At 38.8% G+C, this 14,915-nt stretch overlaps 1 protein-coding gene across 3 annotated transcripts in view; it reads left to right on the top strand.

Annotated features, from left to right (window-relative positions):
• The first annotated feature begins 378 nt into the window (after positions 1-378).
• PDE5A (phosphodiesterase 5A) overlaps positions 379-14,915 on the top strand; it is a 69,956-nt gene continuing 55,419 nt past the window's right edge. Inside the window, exons 1-2 of one of the 3 annotated variants that reach the window (XM_005144124.4) lie at positions 379-670; positions 14,248-14,830. In XM_005144124.4, coding sequence (XP_005144181.3) covers positions 567-670; positions 14,248-14,830 — 687 coding nt within the window. In that variant the 5' untranslated portion in view covers positions 379-566. Of the gene's footprint in view, positions 671-1,541; positions 1,754-14,247; positions 14,831-14,915 lie in introns of those variants that run through there. The other 2 variants (XM_031044729.2, XM_031044730.2) reach the window with 2 other exon arrangements.

Raw genomic sequence — 14,915 nt, 5'->3', positions numbered from 1 at the left:
CACTTTTTTGAAGCAGGCTGAAAATAAAATTACTGTGAAATGGGGATGGGAGAGAAAAAATAAAATCCCTTTGCCAGACTACGGGAGAACAATTTACTTCTTCATCGCTTTTTTTCCCCAGCCCCGTGGGTACCGCCTGGACCAACCGCTCCCTGTCGGCTTCGGCGCACGAGAGCCGCGGGCCGCGCACCCACCACCTTCCTCAGCCTCCCTCCTGGCTGCCCTCTCTCGCCCCCGTGCTGGGCACAGCCGGGGCAGGCGGGGCGGGGCCGGGGTGCGGCAGACCCCCGGGGCGCTGCGGGGCCGCGGCGGAGGTGGAGCTCCATCCGGAGCCTGGCGTCCTCTGGGGTACACGCGGACAGGCAGGAGATACGCTGAGGTGGTGCTGCTGGCTCGGCGCTGGGGCGGGACACCGGGCTTCCTGCCGGCAGCACACCTGGGAGTGGAGCTGGGGCGCCGGCCGTCTCGGGCCGGCGGCATCGGCAGCAGGAGTAAGGCTGAGACTGGGGACATCGATCACAGCAGCCGCAGCAGCGGCAGGAGGCTGCAGGGAGGCGGCGCTGAGCATGGAGAGCATCTGCTCCCCCCGGCAGCAGCAGGAAGCGGTGGAAGCGTGGCTGGACGATCACGGCGACTTTACCCGCTCTTACTTTGTTAGGAAAGCTACGAGGTAAGACCGGAACGGCAGTGGATAAAGGCAGACCCTTTTTTCCCAGCAAAAGGTCGCTCTTCCATTAACCTTAGCTGTCTACAAAGAAAATAAAGAGGGGAAAAAGCGATTTTCCCCTCCCCCCCTCATCAAAAGAGTAAAAACTGAAAGCGAGCAGCAACTCCAGCCGCCGCCGGGCACATGCCGCGGGCTCCCGGGCCGGGCCGCCGTGGTGCTGAGAGCAGTGCCAGCCCCAGTCCGGCCCTCGGGGGTCCGGAACGTCCCCTGCCCGGGGTTCGATTGGTTTATTTTGCTGTCTCCGTGGTTTAAAACAGTCATAGCCAGCTTTTTGCTAGTAGCAAGCAATACATATTTCTCTGCCCCGCCAACTAAACAGAAGTATGTCAAAGCCTCAGATAACATCTCCTCTCTGTGTCACTGCTGAGTAATCTCTGAACAAAGCGCTGCTCTTCTAGAGCTCAGTCGCCCCGGGGGCTTGTCACCTTTCTTGACAGCTCGACAGCCGTCGGGAGGAGGGGGCGGGGTGTTATCGCCTCGGGAGCTGACGAGCCGTGCGCGGCCGCTAGTGCCGTACGGGGAGCATTGGAGAGCCTGCAGTCCTGGGGAAGGGCAGCAAACGGGGGATCGCTGGCCCTGGACGCGCGGGCAAGGGGCACAAGGACAGTCTCCCCTGCAGGGGCAGAGCCCCCACCAGGGGCAGCCTCTCAGTAGGGGCAGAGGCTCCCCGTAGGGACAGAAAGGCAGTCTGCAATTAGGGGTAGAGGCTCCCCGGCAGGGGGTAGCGCGGCGCAGGCGGAGCTGTTGGTCGCAGCTGGGCGGGAGGGTTTAAGGAGGGGGGAGGGACTGCGCCGCGCCTGCCCTCAGTGCTGGTTCTCGCAAAGAACCTAATGGAAAGACCTGGAGAGCTCAACTGGGCTTTTCTCTCCTGGCTTGACATGTTGCCTTTTGGAGATAAGGCGAGGTATTTGCTAACCGTTCTCACACTTCGGCAGTGGGACTTAAAGTTGAAATCGAGTAAATTCCGCTATTTTTAGAAGTGGAGCTGATGCGCGGATAGACTCCACAACTAGTTAAAGTTGTAAAGTAGGTATGCTTTTATTCAGCGCTGAGGTTTCCATTTTGAATATTTTCCGATAAACAAAGCAGTGGGGATGCAGAGCACCGGCGGTCTGCAGCCCCCACGGTACATCTTAGCTGAGAGCTCGGGTTAGTAAGTCCTCTGGCTGGTTCCTCGCACACGCTTCTCTCCTCTCTGCTCTGCTCTTCTGCTTCTGAGCCGCTGCCATCATCTGCTCACCTATGCTGGTTTTCTGCTGTCCCAGATCACATAGCAAGACTGGCTGGATGCACTCAGAGTGGAGTTTTGCTGCTTCTTTCTGCATGGGATGGGGTGGTAAGAAGAGAAATCCCCATTAATAATTGACTCGCGGCAAGCTTGAAAGCTTCAGGGATCACTTGCTTTCTTGTGACCATCTGTCATGCAGTCTTCTCTCTTTCTTAGGTTCGTTTAACAGAAGTAATAAAGATGCCGTTTAAAATGTATTTTAATGTTAGTGGTTTTCAAAGGCTGTGCATAGGTGTTGGATGCATAAATGTAAGTAGTTAACCTTGATCTTCTCCAGAACAGTAGGGCATAGTGTGTAGTTGAAGGATAGCTTGTTTGCCCAGGAAACAGAGTGTTAGCAGCTTTGAGAACTCGCATTTTATTAGTTCAGCCGGTAACACTTCTTTTGGAAACTGGAAGTAGCATTGAACAAATAGGAATGCTAATTAATAGTACGTGCTTTGTCAGATTTGTTTCCCCACGGACCCGTAGAGAGGTTTGGCTAGTCTTTTTGTTTGTTTTTGTTTTTTGTTGTGTTTTTTTTGTTTTTCTTTTTTTTTCTTTTTTTTTTTTTTAATACTGAGACACAGTTTGGTGTTTGTGTGGGTCTGAAACAAGCAGTGGTCACAAATACAGTTTGGGCATGTCTCCATGATAGCGATGCTCTCAATTCTCCAGGAAAACTGTTGACTTTGAGTTTTTGCTTGGCCATAGTTCTAGGATGTTTTTCAAGTGATGAAACATTGCGTTTGTCTCAAAAGTCTCTTATCTGCTGTCTTGCATGGAATGGTTTGGGGTGGGTTTTGGATTTTTTTTGTCCTTATGATATAAATAGAAAACTATAACTAGATTTTATCCACTAAATGCTGTAAAGCTGAGCAGTTTGAAGGAATTGATGTACTTTACAAAAGGTTTAATGTTATATACTGTAGTGTTTAGAATATGAAAACATTTAATATTAAATGTTAACATTTCATGTTAAAAGCCCAAACATTTAATGCTGTGCTTTGTTTTAGTGGAATCTTTCTACAACGGCAATACCGTGAACAAAGACTACACTGTTAATGTTTTGTTACTTGGCATTGTATTTACTCTGTCAAGTAAAGCAGAGTTTTTTGAACTAGTTTCAGCTGTTTTCTAGTCTTAATTTATTGCTTCTCGGTTTTTATTTTGCTTCATAATATGCCAAAATCCTCATGGGTGCTAAAAGCAATAGACTAAAAGGAGAGTTAATTTGGTACCTGTCAGAGCACAGAGGCATATTCTACTTCATACTGCAAGGAACAATTGCAAATGGATAGTTTCTGTCTCTGTTTCTCAAATGTTTGTACGCAGGAATAGGAAAAGATGACTAGCGTAACTGTTTGCTACAGAGTAATACAAGCCCTTTCCACTGATAGTAATGAACTTTGAATCAGAGCCTAAGTTAGCAAGTTTATGACAGGTATTAATTTTTTTTTTCTCTGCAACTAATTAATTCCCATAGAGTTTTATACAGTAGTTCTTTTGGTAATTCCCACAAAAATGTTTTAATTGTCTAAATAATACTTATAAAAGAAATGCTTTGGGTGCTCTTGTGCTGCAGATTTGTTTTGTTGGTTTTGTGTGGGTTTTGGGGTTTTTGATTTTTTTTTTAGTGTAAGGGTCAGATCATGTCATATAGTCTTTGAATAGTTCTATTCTAAATGGAACCTCTTGTTCCATTTTGCATAGGTCAGTGATATTAGTATCAGTTCTAATGGTTTAGATAAAAATTGTATTTTCTGTCAAGGTGATACTTCAAAAGAAAACATTTATTTTCCTTCACAATTAGCTTGTGTTAGCTATTGTTCTTAACTTGACAGCAAGTAGAAAAATCCATATTCTGAATTCTTTGGGAGAAGGGCTGCAGGTTGTCTACTTGACAAATTGGTTTCTGCTTTCCTCCTCTCCCCTAAAATGTGTTGTAGAAGAAAAGCATATGCTTGAATTTTGATCCTGCAATGCCTTGAGTTTGATAGCATTTACAGGTGGGACATGTCAGTGCCTTCCTCAAGTCTTTGGTATCTAAGTGCATTGACATGTTCTGCAGTATACCTGTGGTGACTGACTTCCACCTGTACAACGTATGGCTACAATCCTACAAGCATAGAATCCAGGAAAATAGCATTACATTGCTCCCTCCTTTGAGTAGAATAAACTGATCCCTTGAGTAGGAAGCAACAGAATCAGTTATTACTTTATTTTGTTGCAGGTGTACAAGTGAAATACAGTGGTAATATATCAATAGCTGTAATTCATTTGGTATTATTACAGTATGATCAAAGTGCAGAAAAGCAAAGAGGAAGTATGTCACCAGCACATGCTGGTGACCAGCTAAATTTGGTTGACTAAGTGATAGTGTGTGCTGGTTGACAAACCTGGCTGGAGAGTTTGGTACTGCACGCTTCGGGGTTCCAGCATTTCTAAATACCTAGCTCCTACTAAATTTTAGCTATTTATTTTATTCCTTCTTTTTCCCCAGCTCCTCTTGCTATTTTTTTCCTCTTCCAAAGTTCTAGAATTGGCTATCATGGTCTGGCTTCCTGGAAAGCAGAAACATTTTGAAGTAAAATGATTCTTCCTTTAGATTGTGTTTTATGTTTACCCAACTGTTATAAGGCTCTTTGTAGCTGCTGCTACGAATATAGTTGTTCTAACTAGACACTATTAAGGCATGATTTTTTTTTGTGACAAAGTTGTGCAGCATTTATGGCTGAATCAACATTCTTTTGGTTTTCTTGAAGTTTTATCTTTTTATGTTTCTTTCAGAAAAACAATCCATCCATTGTTGTGTTCAAACATAATACTTGTTTTTAACCCTTATGGAATACTTCTGCATTTCTAACATCTTGTTTGTCCCTACTCTTAAAAATACAGGAGTGATTCTCTGTTAGTGATCTTTGAGATCAAAAGCAGCAGACTGCCAAAATAGACAAAGTAAAAGTTCTCTCAATAAGTGGCAACTGCAGTTGTAGTTTTTGTTTGGTTTCCTAAATGTATGAATATCATGATAGATACAAATTGTTAATCTAGGTCTTGTATGACTTTCACTGGAAGTAAGATTATTTCATTATAAATACATCTTGGCTTATTAGCAGGGTTGGGAAATTATATACAAATGAATTAAGGTGGGTTTGTATTTGGAAAAAGAAATGTCCTTAACAGCATGGTACTTCATAGTGCTTAATTTAGGATTCCAGAAGTGGCATTTACTGGAAAATTGTACTTTGCTGAAATTCTGAGATTGCACAACTTGAATATATCAATTATTACTTTGGAAAAACACAAGTACAGTTGTTTGGGTTTATTTTCTTAATGTTGGCAGGTGGACAACCAGTTTCGTAATGTGCTGTGTAGAGTACTAAATTATTTAGGATATTTGCCTTCTAATCTCCATGTCTAAAGGGCATTTTAAAAAGTTCTTTCGTTTTGAGCCACCTATTTGAAGTTCAATCTTGTAAATATATATCATATGCATTGTTATTGTTTTGTTTGGTAATATACATGTGCTTAAGTTTTTTTCTAATTGAAAGAAAATTAATTTTTGGAGTAAGTGTATGAAAATTCACATTTTCAAAGATGGAGCTATTGAAGATTTTCTGCATTGAAATGCGCTTTGTCCTGTGTTTTTTTTTTCAAGAGATATTGCTGACATACAAATAACAATCCTAAAAATAGGCAGGTATGAGCCATATTCATCCCTAGCATGTCCTTAGTAGGTAGACAGTGGGTTTTAAACTTCTGTGATTGAAGGACCACTAACAGTTTTCTAGCAGAGGCACAGAATCCTATGCAAATTGTTTGGACATGCTGAAAGGGTTCTTGCTTTTCTAAGTTACCCTGAGCAAAGAATGTACAAGAAGACTGCAGACCACTGATTCTTTCAACCATGGCTTGAAAACCACAGGAAGTAGTGGTGTTAATGCAGGGATCAGAATATTTTCTCCCACTTAGTTGGTTTTATTAGATGCTTACAGAGCTTTTCCAAGAATGAAGTACAGAAGAAAATTGATTTCTATGAAATCTTGGAAAGTTTTCTTGTTGTTTTAACAATCTCCACAATTGTACCACTTACAAATAAGGTGTCTCTATGCCTTTCTTGATAACCGCAAGTATTAAGATTCTTCCAGAATATTTTGAACTCCAGATCAAAAAGCACTCAAGAAGGTAAAGAATGTTACTCACATTCATGAAGTTATAAATGTGATTAAGTATTTTTGGAAATAAAGCTAGTAGTGTGCTGGATTATTTTGGAAACACTCTCTAAACCAATTACTATAGACTTAAGAAACTGTCATTTGAGAAATGATAAAAAATCACTTACTAGCTTACTAGCAATTTACATCTTTAATTTCCCAAAAGCTGAACTCCTACACAGAATTTTTGGTGTGAAGATACACTAGGCAGCAGATAGTACTGAGCAAGTACAAGGAGAATGTGCTTTCACTATGTAATGTTTGCCCTAGGTAATAAACAAATGTGCATGCACAATACATGAATTAAAGTACTACTGGTAAACCTTAGAGAACAGATACAGAATAACATGGGGTGAACTACTTTGTTAATATGTCCTTTTGCCTTCTGTAATGCCAGGGTAACTTTGTATTCATAATATAGTACTTTTGATAATGCCAACAGCTTTTGATATTTCATTTTTTTTTTCTCTTACTAGGAACACTTTAGAAGACAGGGTCGAATTTCTGGCAACTAGGAAGATGAGTGGAGCTGAGGCATACATTGTAGCTGTGGGTGATGAGAAAGTTTTGATACCTATCTTATATTTCTAAGTTGTAGAAGCTCATGAAAGTTTTGTGTTGGGCATCTGTTCATGAACCACTACATGAGGAGGAAATTCATTTCTTTGTACAGGATTAGGACCAAGACCACATATACAGAATTAAAATACTGATGAGTCTAATTTTGAGGCTGAAGTGAGACTTTCATAATATGTGGACATGGTGCTAGCTCTCTACACAAGGATGTGCGTGATACACCACCTGTGATGTCTTCAGATCAAATAAAAAGTGTATCGTAGCCTGTGTTCATGCCTATTTGACTGGTAAAGCTCAGTTATGTAGCAATATGAGACTCAAGAATTACAAACAAAGCAATTTTAGATAATACTACATTCTTGAGCTAATATGCTACCACCTATTTTCATTTTCACCATTAAAGAGGAAGCATTTTGCTTTTGTCATGAATAAATATAATTAATAAAATGTCAGAATACAAGTCTCTCCCTTACTGGCAAAGAAGTATACATACAATTACATGGAATGCTTTCTCATTTATACATTTATATAATTTACTTGAACACAATCAAAAGTAAAAAAAAAAAAAAAAAAGAAGGCGGGGGAGCATGAAATGCAAACCCAGCTATTCACGAAGTGCCGTAAAGGAAGGCCAGCTCAAGTGGCCCTTGTGAATAACTCAATGGCTGTAACTTTGTATTAGCTCTGGCACTGAAAATATAGCCACAAAATATATTTGTTTAGTAAAAGATATATATTTTCCCATTTATTTGTGCATTATGTTGAATTCAACCCAGCACTGAGAGCCATCCTAAAGCCTCTGCACCACTTAAGTCCTACTGGACCCCTGTTTTAGCAATTTAAATGGAACTGAAGTGGTGCCTGACTTAAATGAGGTCTCAAGGCAGGTGTGAATTTAACTTTTAATCCATCTTTCACCAAAACCATCAGCATTGTCCTATTGCTTTCCACAACAAAAACATTAGGTACATAGTTATTTTTCATTCTTTTGAGCTTGGACCAAGAAGCTAAAAAATAGGAGGAGAAATAAAGGTCATGTTTTAGAATTTGACCTTCAATCCCCAATAATTTATTCTGTTTGTCTGTATAGTGTGAGTAGAAAGTCCCTTATATGGAGGAAAGTTTTTTTGTGAAAAGCTAAACTTCCAGTTTGGTTGTTAAAGAAAACTTGAAAATAATCAAGAATAGCCTGTTAGTAGTAGTCCTCCATTTCAAATACTTTTGCTTCAAATAATAAAGGAACCTTTGCCTCCTATTTTAAAAACATACTACGAGCATTCAGACAAGATTTACATTGTTTCCTAGTTTTAAAAAGTTGTATTTCACTCTTTCATGAGCATGGTTTGAATCAAGAATTCGAGTTATTAATTTAGATCTGCATTCAAACAGAAGTCAGTCAAGCCACTTAAAATGTTTAAAGTTAAATGTATGCTTATATATTTGACTGCATTGTGCAAAAAATTGGCACAGACTTTTAAGTTACACTTTGTCTTTAAAAACTGTTTGCCTGCCACTGTTAGCAATAGCATCTTTAGTAACTGCAATTGGAAAAGTTTTAAGGAAAACCAACTATTGACTTTGTCAATCTACTTCTCTAGTTAACTTGAAAACAATTCTTTTACAGTCAGTTTACTATTCCCATCTATTGAGGCCTTACACAGTTTATTTAAATGTTTCCATGGCCAGAGGGGAGACAAAAACACATAAAACTTGATAGTGGAATAGGATGTACTGACAAGAAAATGGGAAGGCAAGTATAATATTCAAGTGACACTGACTTTCAAACTCATTTGTTAAAACTGAATAGTTTTCGAGCTGTTGCCAATGCTTTAAATAATTTCTATGTCAAGATGCGTGAAAGAAATTTGAAGGCATCTAGTGGTTATTTTAAGGAAAGCAACTAAGAAAATAATTATGAACCTGATCTTGAAATATTGTTGATTTCAGCATTGACAGGATTAGGCCACAGGGATTCAGATACTTGAAAGTGAGTGTTTTCTAGTAGGCAAGTTTGGATTGAATCCGTCTTCTGAAGCGTGTCTTCGGTAGCTGCTGTTTTGCATGACCGATTAGCAAACAGGCCCCACAACTGCTGAAAGGTTGCACATTGTATATATAAAAAACTTATGAGCAGCAGAGAAAATGGGGAATTATTTGTTATTTCATTGAAAGCTACTCATTACTCACTACTTTTATGGTACAGTAATTATTATGCATTCTTTGTGCAAGATAAGTAAGATGCAGTGTATTGTCATTGCTGTGTCTCATTGTTACTTTTTTTATCGTTTTTGCACATTTTCTCCAAAGACACCACGTACCTGCTACGGGTTCACATTGTTATGGTCTTACATATGTAGTATGGTTACATGTGGGAGCAATATAATTATAATCTATTACTTTTTAAGCATCTGTACTGGTTTGGTTTTGTTTTTTGTTTTTTTTTTTTTTTTTTTTTTTTTGCAAAAGTATGCTGTGTGTTTTCAGGATAATCACAATGAAGAAATGGTGGGTATGATAAATTATTTAATATTCCCAGTGTATGACTAGAATAATAATTACTTGCAGGTCAGCGTGGCTTGATACATACAGCAGAGGAAATAAAGCAAGATTCTTATCAAGTTGCAGACCTGAGGACTTCAGATCTACTTGTGCTGTTCTGTGTGACTTGGCTCAAACCATGTTGCTTCTTTGTGCCTGAGTTTTTTCACCTAGTGACCTTCTGTTTTTGTTGCCTATTCAGACTGAAAACTTCCTGCTTTAGGGACAGGTCTGCATTCTGTACAGTGCTTAACCTGTCAGGGCCGAAGAGTCTTAATTCCTCTGAAGTTTCTGAGTTCTCATGGAGTGCAGATAATGTGCATATATATACAAGTGTGTATGTATACAAGTGTTATAGAGGGGAGGATCCCACAATTTTTTTTTCTTTAAATGTTTTACTTGACATTGGATTTTCATCTCATTCTGATCCCTATCTCTTAAAAATTCCTTTCCAGTTTTGGAATGTGCTGATGAGGTCACCAGCCAAATTCAGCAGTCACTACTGTCATGCTCCTTTGAAATTTTATAGGGTGTTTTATACAGGAAAGACTAGACTTAGCCGATGGAAATGACTAAAAAATGGTTACTTCATATGCAACTCTTTCTGTTTATGAACTGTGGGATAAATTACAGTTTTCTCTAGTGGAAGCTCACATTGCAGTAAAGGTTCATGGTGCAGTACAGGATGCATGCAGCTCATCAGGAATGGATGCTGATGCCTCAACATGCAACACCTCAACATGCAGCAATTGCTGTGCTGGGATGGATACATTGCATTGGTTTTAACTATCTGTGTAGATCACTGTGGATCAGTATCTGCTCCCGTTTAATACACTCCTGCAATTTCTAAACTTAATTCTACAGCAAGTGTCTTGTTCTTACAATCGGCTCTCGATGATCTCAGTGCCTGAGGACTATACATATGAATAGAATAGTCCCATGTGCTTGTTTCTCCCTGCAGTCTTTTAAAAATAATGTCTTAATTAATCATACATAGCACTTGTTACTCATATCCAGTAACCTCACTTGTGGTTCAGTATGTGTCTGGTATGTATCTGTCAAGTTAATTCTGTACTGAGAAAGTAGTTGTGTTTGTAACAATACTCTTCTTGTCATGCATTGTTTAATAGGATTGAGTATCAACAAGCAAATGTATATCAAGTCTTTATCTGATGGATTTTAAATAGTTCGAATACATCAATGTGAAATGCTAGTTTTTCTACCCACATGTGTGTAAAGCGAGCTAAATAGTTTCCTTGTTAGAAGAGGCATTCAGTAAAGGTCAGTGAACACTGTTCTTATTCCTGCTGAATTTGAATGGCTTTCCTGTTGCCCAAATAAAAATGCCTAAATGCTTGGAAGTTGAAAACCATGCTTTAAACTGTATAGTTAAGGATTTGTTGTTGTTAACCTACAGAGCTTTTTGAGAATTGCCCTCTGTGTTGGGAAGTTATTGGACTATCATCTAAGAGAAGTTAAAGGGGACAGGAATATGTTGCTCAGAATTATGCAGCTCTACATATAGTTCTGTTCAATGTCAAAGTGCTTCATAAATAGTGCAGATACCTAACAAGTAGTCAGTTCTTATGAAAGAAATGTAATTACTTCCATGTAAATGATTTTACAGTTATGTTCCACATCCTTCAATACCCTCCATAAAACAGAGAAATGAATGTTTATTTTCCATAGTAAATTAAGCATAAAAGAGAACTAGGTTAAATGATAGCATTGTATATTCTCCTTTCCTCATGTGTAAATAAACAGTCATTCAGATTGCTCTACAAATAGCTGTCACTCCACAATAGTACAGGTTCACCCATGTGCATTTTCAGACATGCCTAGACAAAGTACTCAGCTTCCTATGCCTAGTCACTTGGAGTTTAAGAATGCTCACCATCAATATCAGGCTATTACATTTACTTTTAAATCTTGTTGTACATTAATGCCAGTCCCTGATGTTGAGAAAACAATCAAGTCAGCACACACACTCATAGAACTGGGTCAAGTCACAAACCTTTTACAGCTATTAATTATTCTGTATCTACTTTCTGGTGTCTGAGGCTTCAAACACACCCAGCTCCCATTTTCAGGTTCTTTTCTGCAGCCTTTATGCTAAATTTTGTGTAGAAAAGGATAAGATCTCCAGGTAATTGCTTTTCTTGAGGAGAGGAGGGTAAAACAAAAAGAAATCACATACGGTGCAAACATAGCACATAAAAGGACAAAAAGTATCAGCACTGATTTTAGGGGTTGTACTGTATTTACTTATAAACTTCTGCATTTTAAGCTTTTCATTTTTCTTAATTATACTTTTGGTCATTTTAATCACAAATTTTGATTCTGCACACTTTATAAATGGAAATCCCAAAGTTGATCAAATCCTAGCTTCTTACTTTGACTGTCATAGAAACAGCTTTTGCAAATGTGATATTGCCCTACGCAAACTGTATATTTCAGTAATAACATGGCCACAGCCTCCACATGTAATATTTATCCTGTTTAAGTACTGTAAAGTAATCTTGTTAAAGTCAAAGTTAAATAACATATAATTGTTCTTTATGCTTTTTTATGGTGCAGAACGTTTGGATGAGGTAACTCCACAAAAATATGTATTCCTACTATAATAAGGAAGGATGATTGGTAGATTTTATTAATATTCTTAAAAATCAGAGCTTCCTTTAAAAATAAGTAGCTAAGCAATGAAACAAAACTCTTTCCAGAATAACAGTGGAATTCATTGTGCTCTCTGGCACCATGTTTCCAGTAATTAGACTTGCTTTAGATTGCTGGAAAATTTTTAATAGATGCTGATTGAGGTATATTACTGCTACAGCAAGCACTGCTCCAGGAGCTTCATGGAAAATATGAAAACAGGAGATGAAATCCTAGCTCTGTGGTGGGCAAAGCTCCCACCACCTTAATTGTGTCCAACTTTTCATTCAGTGGTTTTGGACTGATCGGAAGATCCACAAATGTCCTATGTGAACACACTGACCAGTCAGCCTTGAAGATCCCTGAGGCTATAAATGATACTGTGTACATAAGGTTTTGCATGATCGGGACCACAGTGTGCAGAGAGAAGCCGAAATAAAGAATAGGCTGTCATCCATTTACTTGGAGTTGCACTTGTGTGAGTAAGAGTAGAATTTGGTTTTGTAGTGCTACACTTAGTGATACTTACCTCAGTCAGACTTCTTGAGGGGAAAAAACTACGAGGTAGCTAGCACTGAAGTGGAATGGGTGCAATAACATGACTTTCCTTTGCCCAGGTGCTCCTTTTTACCCTCACATGATTTCTCAAATAAGTTCAGTTTTTCATAACATGTTTGCCTACAGTTGAGATCTCCAAAGGATACATGCTTGTAAATCTGAACAACTCTTTCAAACCTTCCTAAGAGAACACAAGCAAGTTTCCTGTTGTGGGTTGCATGCTAATAAAATTATATTGATGGACTTCAGATTTTAATTTATTACTTTACTTTGAATTTAATGGTTAAATACTTTTATTATTGCATTCTACAACATAGATGAAGCTGTTCTGTAAGGAAAAAAGCCTATGTACAGTGCTTTTCATATTGAACATACATTGATGCATGTAACTGATCAGCAGCTGACTAACTTGACTAATTTCCATGGTTTCATCCAGCTTCACTCTTGAAATTCCTGTGGTCAGCTGAGCAAATAAAAAACATCCCAAATTTAAAACATGACCACCATAAAGTTCTCCAAATGATAAGACTTTTAATAGGATTTTTGCTGTTCATAGGCCCATATATTATGTAATTCAGAAAACAAACATTTCTTCTGAGAGTTGGTCGTATGCTCTGACAAATCGTTGACTGAGTAAATGAAATAAAAAGCCCTTTATTAAACAACCAAACAAAACTGAAGAAAACAAAAACAAACCATCACCACAAAAAAAAGTCCAAAAAACAACCCCCAAACAAACAAACAAAAAAACCCAACAGATTTTTGACAAGAAACTATTATGGTGGTAGGAAAAAAGTATACTCATGTTATTGATGGTATGTACTTATGAATAATTCAAGATATGCTGTACTTAGTTATTATGATAAGCATATTATTAGGGTTGGCATTCTAGTGCTAAGTCAATTTGAGAAATAAATAATAGAGTTTAGTTAAAAACTAAAGTTCAATGGCAAACTCTTCAAAAGTGTAATTTTGTGGGTACTCAGTATGTTGGGTTGAGTGAGGCATGAGTTTCATCTGCAAGGAAAAGAAAGAGATGCATGAGAACAGCCTGTCTTTTCATTATTTTGAGGGGGATTGAATTAGAAATATTAATATTCCTGCCTGATAGTTTTCAGGCAAAACTTTGTGCTGTGAGTCAAACCAGCATTTTTCATTAACCCTGAGAGAGCAGAGGAAGTTAACATAAAAAAATAGTGTATAGGTGACATAAAAATAGCAGGGGCTGCAGGTGATTTGACAGAGACAATTAAGGATCAAAATTGGCTTTTTAGAAGTTAGGAATGGTCTAGAAAACCAGAATTAAACCAGCAAGTTTTGCCTTCATACGAATATGTATTTATTGTACACAGAAATCCAAATCTTAGCAATGGTATGGACCAGAACTTTTCAAGTGCAAAATTACAGTGTAAACTTCTGATGTATATACTGACAGCCACAATGTAAGGAGTCTTCCTCTGCCTTGTTCAGCTATTTCCTTTAGGCTGAAACAGCTTCCTTTCTATAGCGCATAAGCCATTACTGCTTAATCTAGGCTAAGTGCTGCGTAAAATATGAAAACATTGATATAGGGGAACACTGAAGGTGCACTCATGTTCACTGTATGAAAAGGTCTAAAGTTACAATCTTTGCAGTGTCTTCTTCCAATATGTATTAGTTCCTGAGAACTTTTAACTTACATCATTCACTATGTTTTTATTTTTGTTTTACAGAGAAATGGTTAATGCATGGTTTGCTGAGAGAGTTCACACCATCCCAGTCTTCAAGGAAGGAACCAAGTCCCAGAGTGAATTCTGTGCTTGTCACCAGCCTGTCTGTACAGAGACCACCAACCCTGGGGCCCCAGTGAGGAAAATCTCTGCTTCTGAATTTGACAGACCCTTAAGGCCGATTTTTGTCAAGGACTCAGTAGGAGCAGTGAGCTTCCTCTCTGGCTCTGAAAAGAAGGAACAGATGCCTCTGCAATCTCCAAGAATTGAGACCAGTGCAGGGGATCAGTGCTCAAGACTATTAGAACTTGTGAAAGATATTTCTAGTCACTTAGATGTTACAGCACTGTGCCATAAAATTTTCCTACATATTCATGAGCTTATAGCAGCTGATCGCTATTCTCTCTTCTTGGTCTGTGAGGACAGCTCTAATGAGAAGTTTCTTGTAAGCCAACTGTTTGATGTGGCAGAAGGCTCTACCCTGGAAGAAGCTTCCAACAGCTGCATTCGCCTGGAGTGGAACAAAGGCATTGTTGGCCATGTGGCAGCTATAGGCCAACCTCTGAACATCAAGAATGCCTATGAGGTAAACCAAGAAAATTTATCTTGAACAATTTTTGAAAAAGAAAAAGCCATATTATCAGGTGATGTGATATTGCCATTTTAGTACA

This window comes from Melopsittacus undulatus, chromosome 5, assembly GCF_012275295.1.
Source record: "Melopsittacus undulatus isolate bMelUnd1 chromosome 5, bMelUnd1.mat.Z, whole genome shotgun sequence".
NCBI lineage: Eukaryota > Metazoa > Chordata > Aves > Psittaciformes > Psittaculidae > Melopsittacus > Melopsittacus undulatus.
The sequence above is the reverse complement of the archived record's forward strand: the minus strand, read 5'-3'. Positions and strand labels throughout refer to the sequence as shown.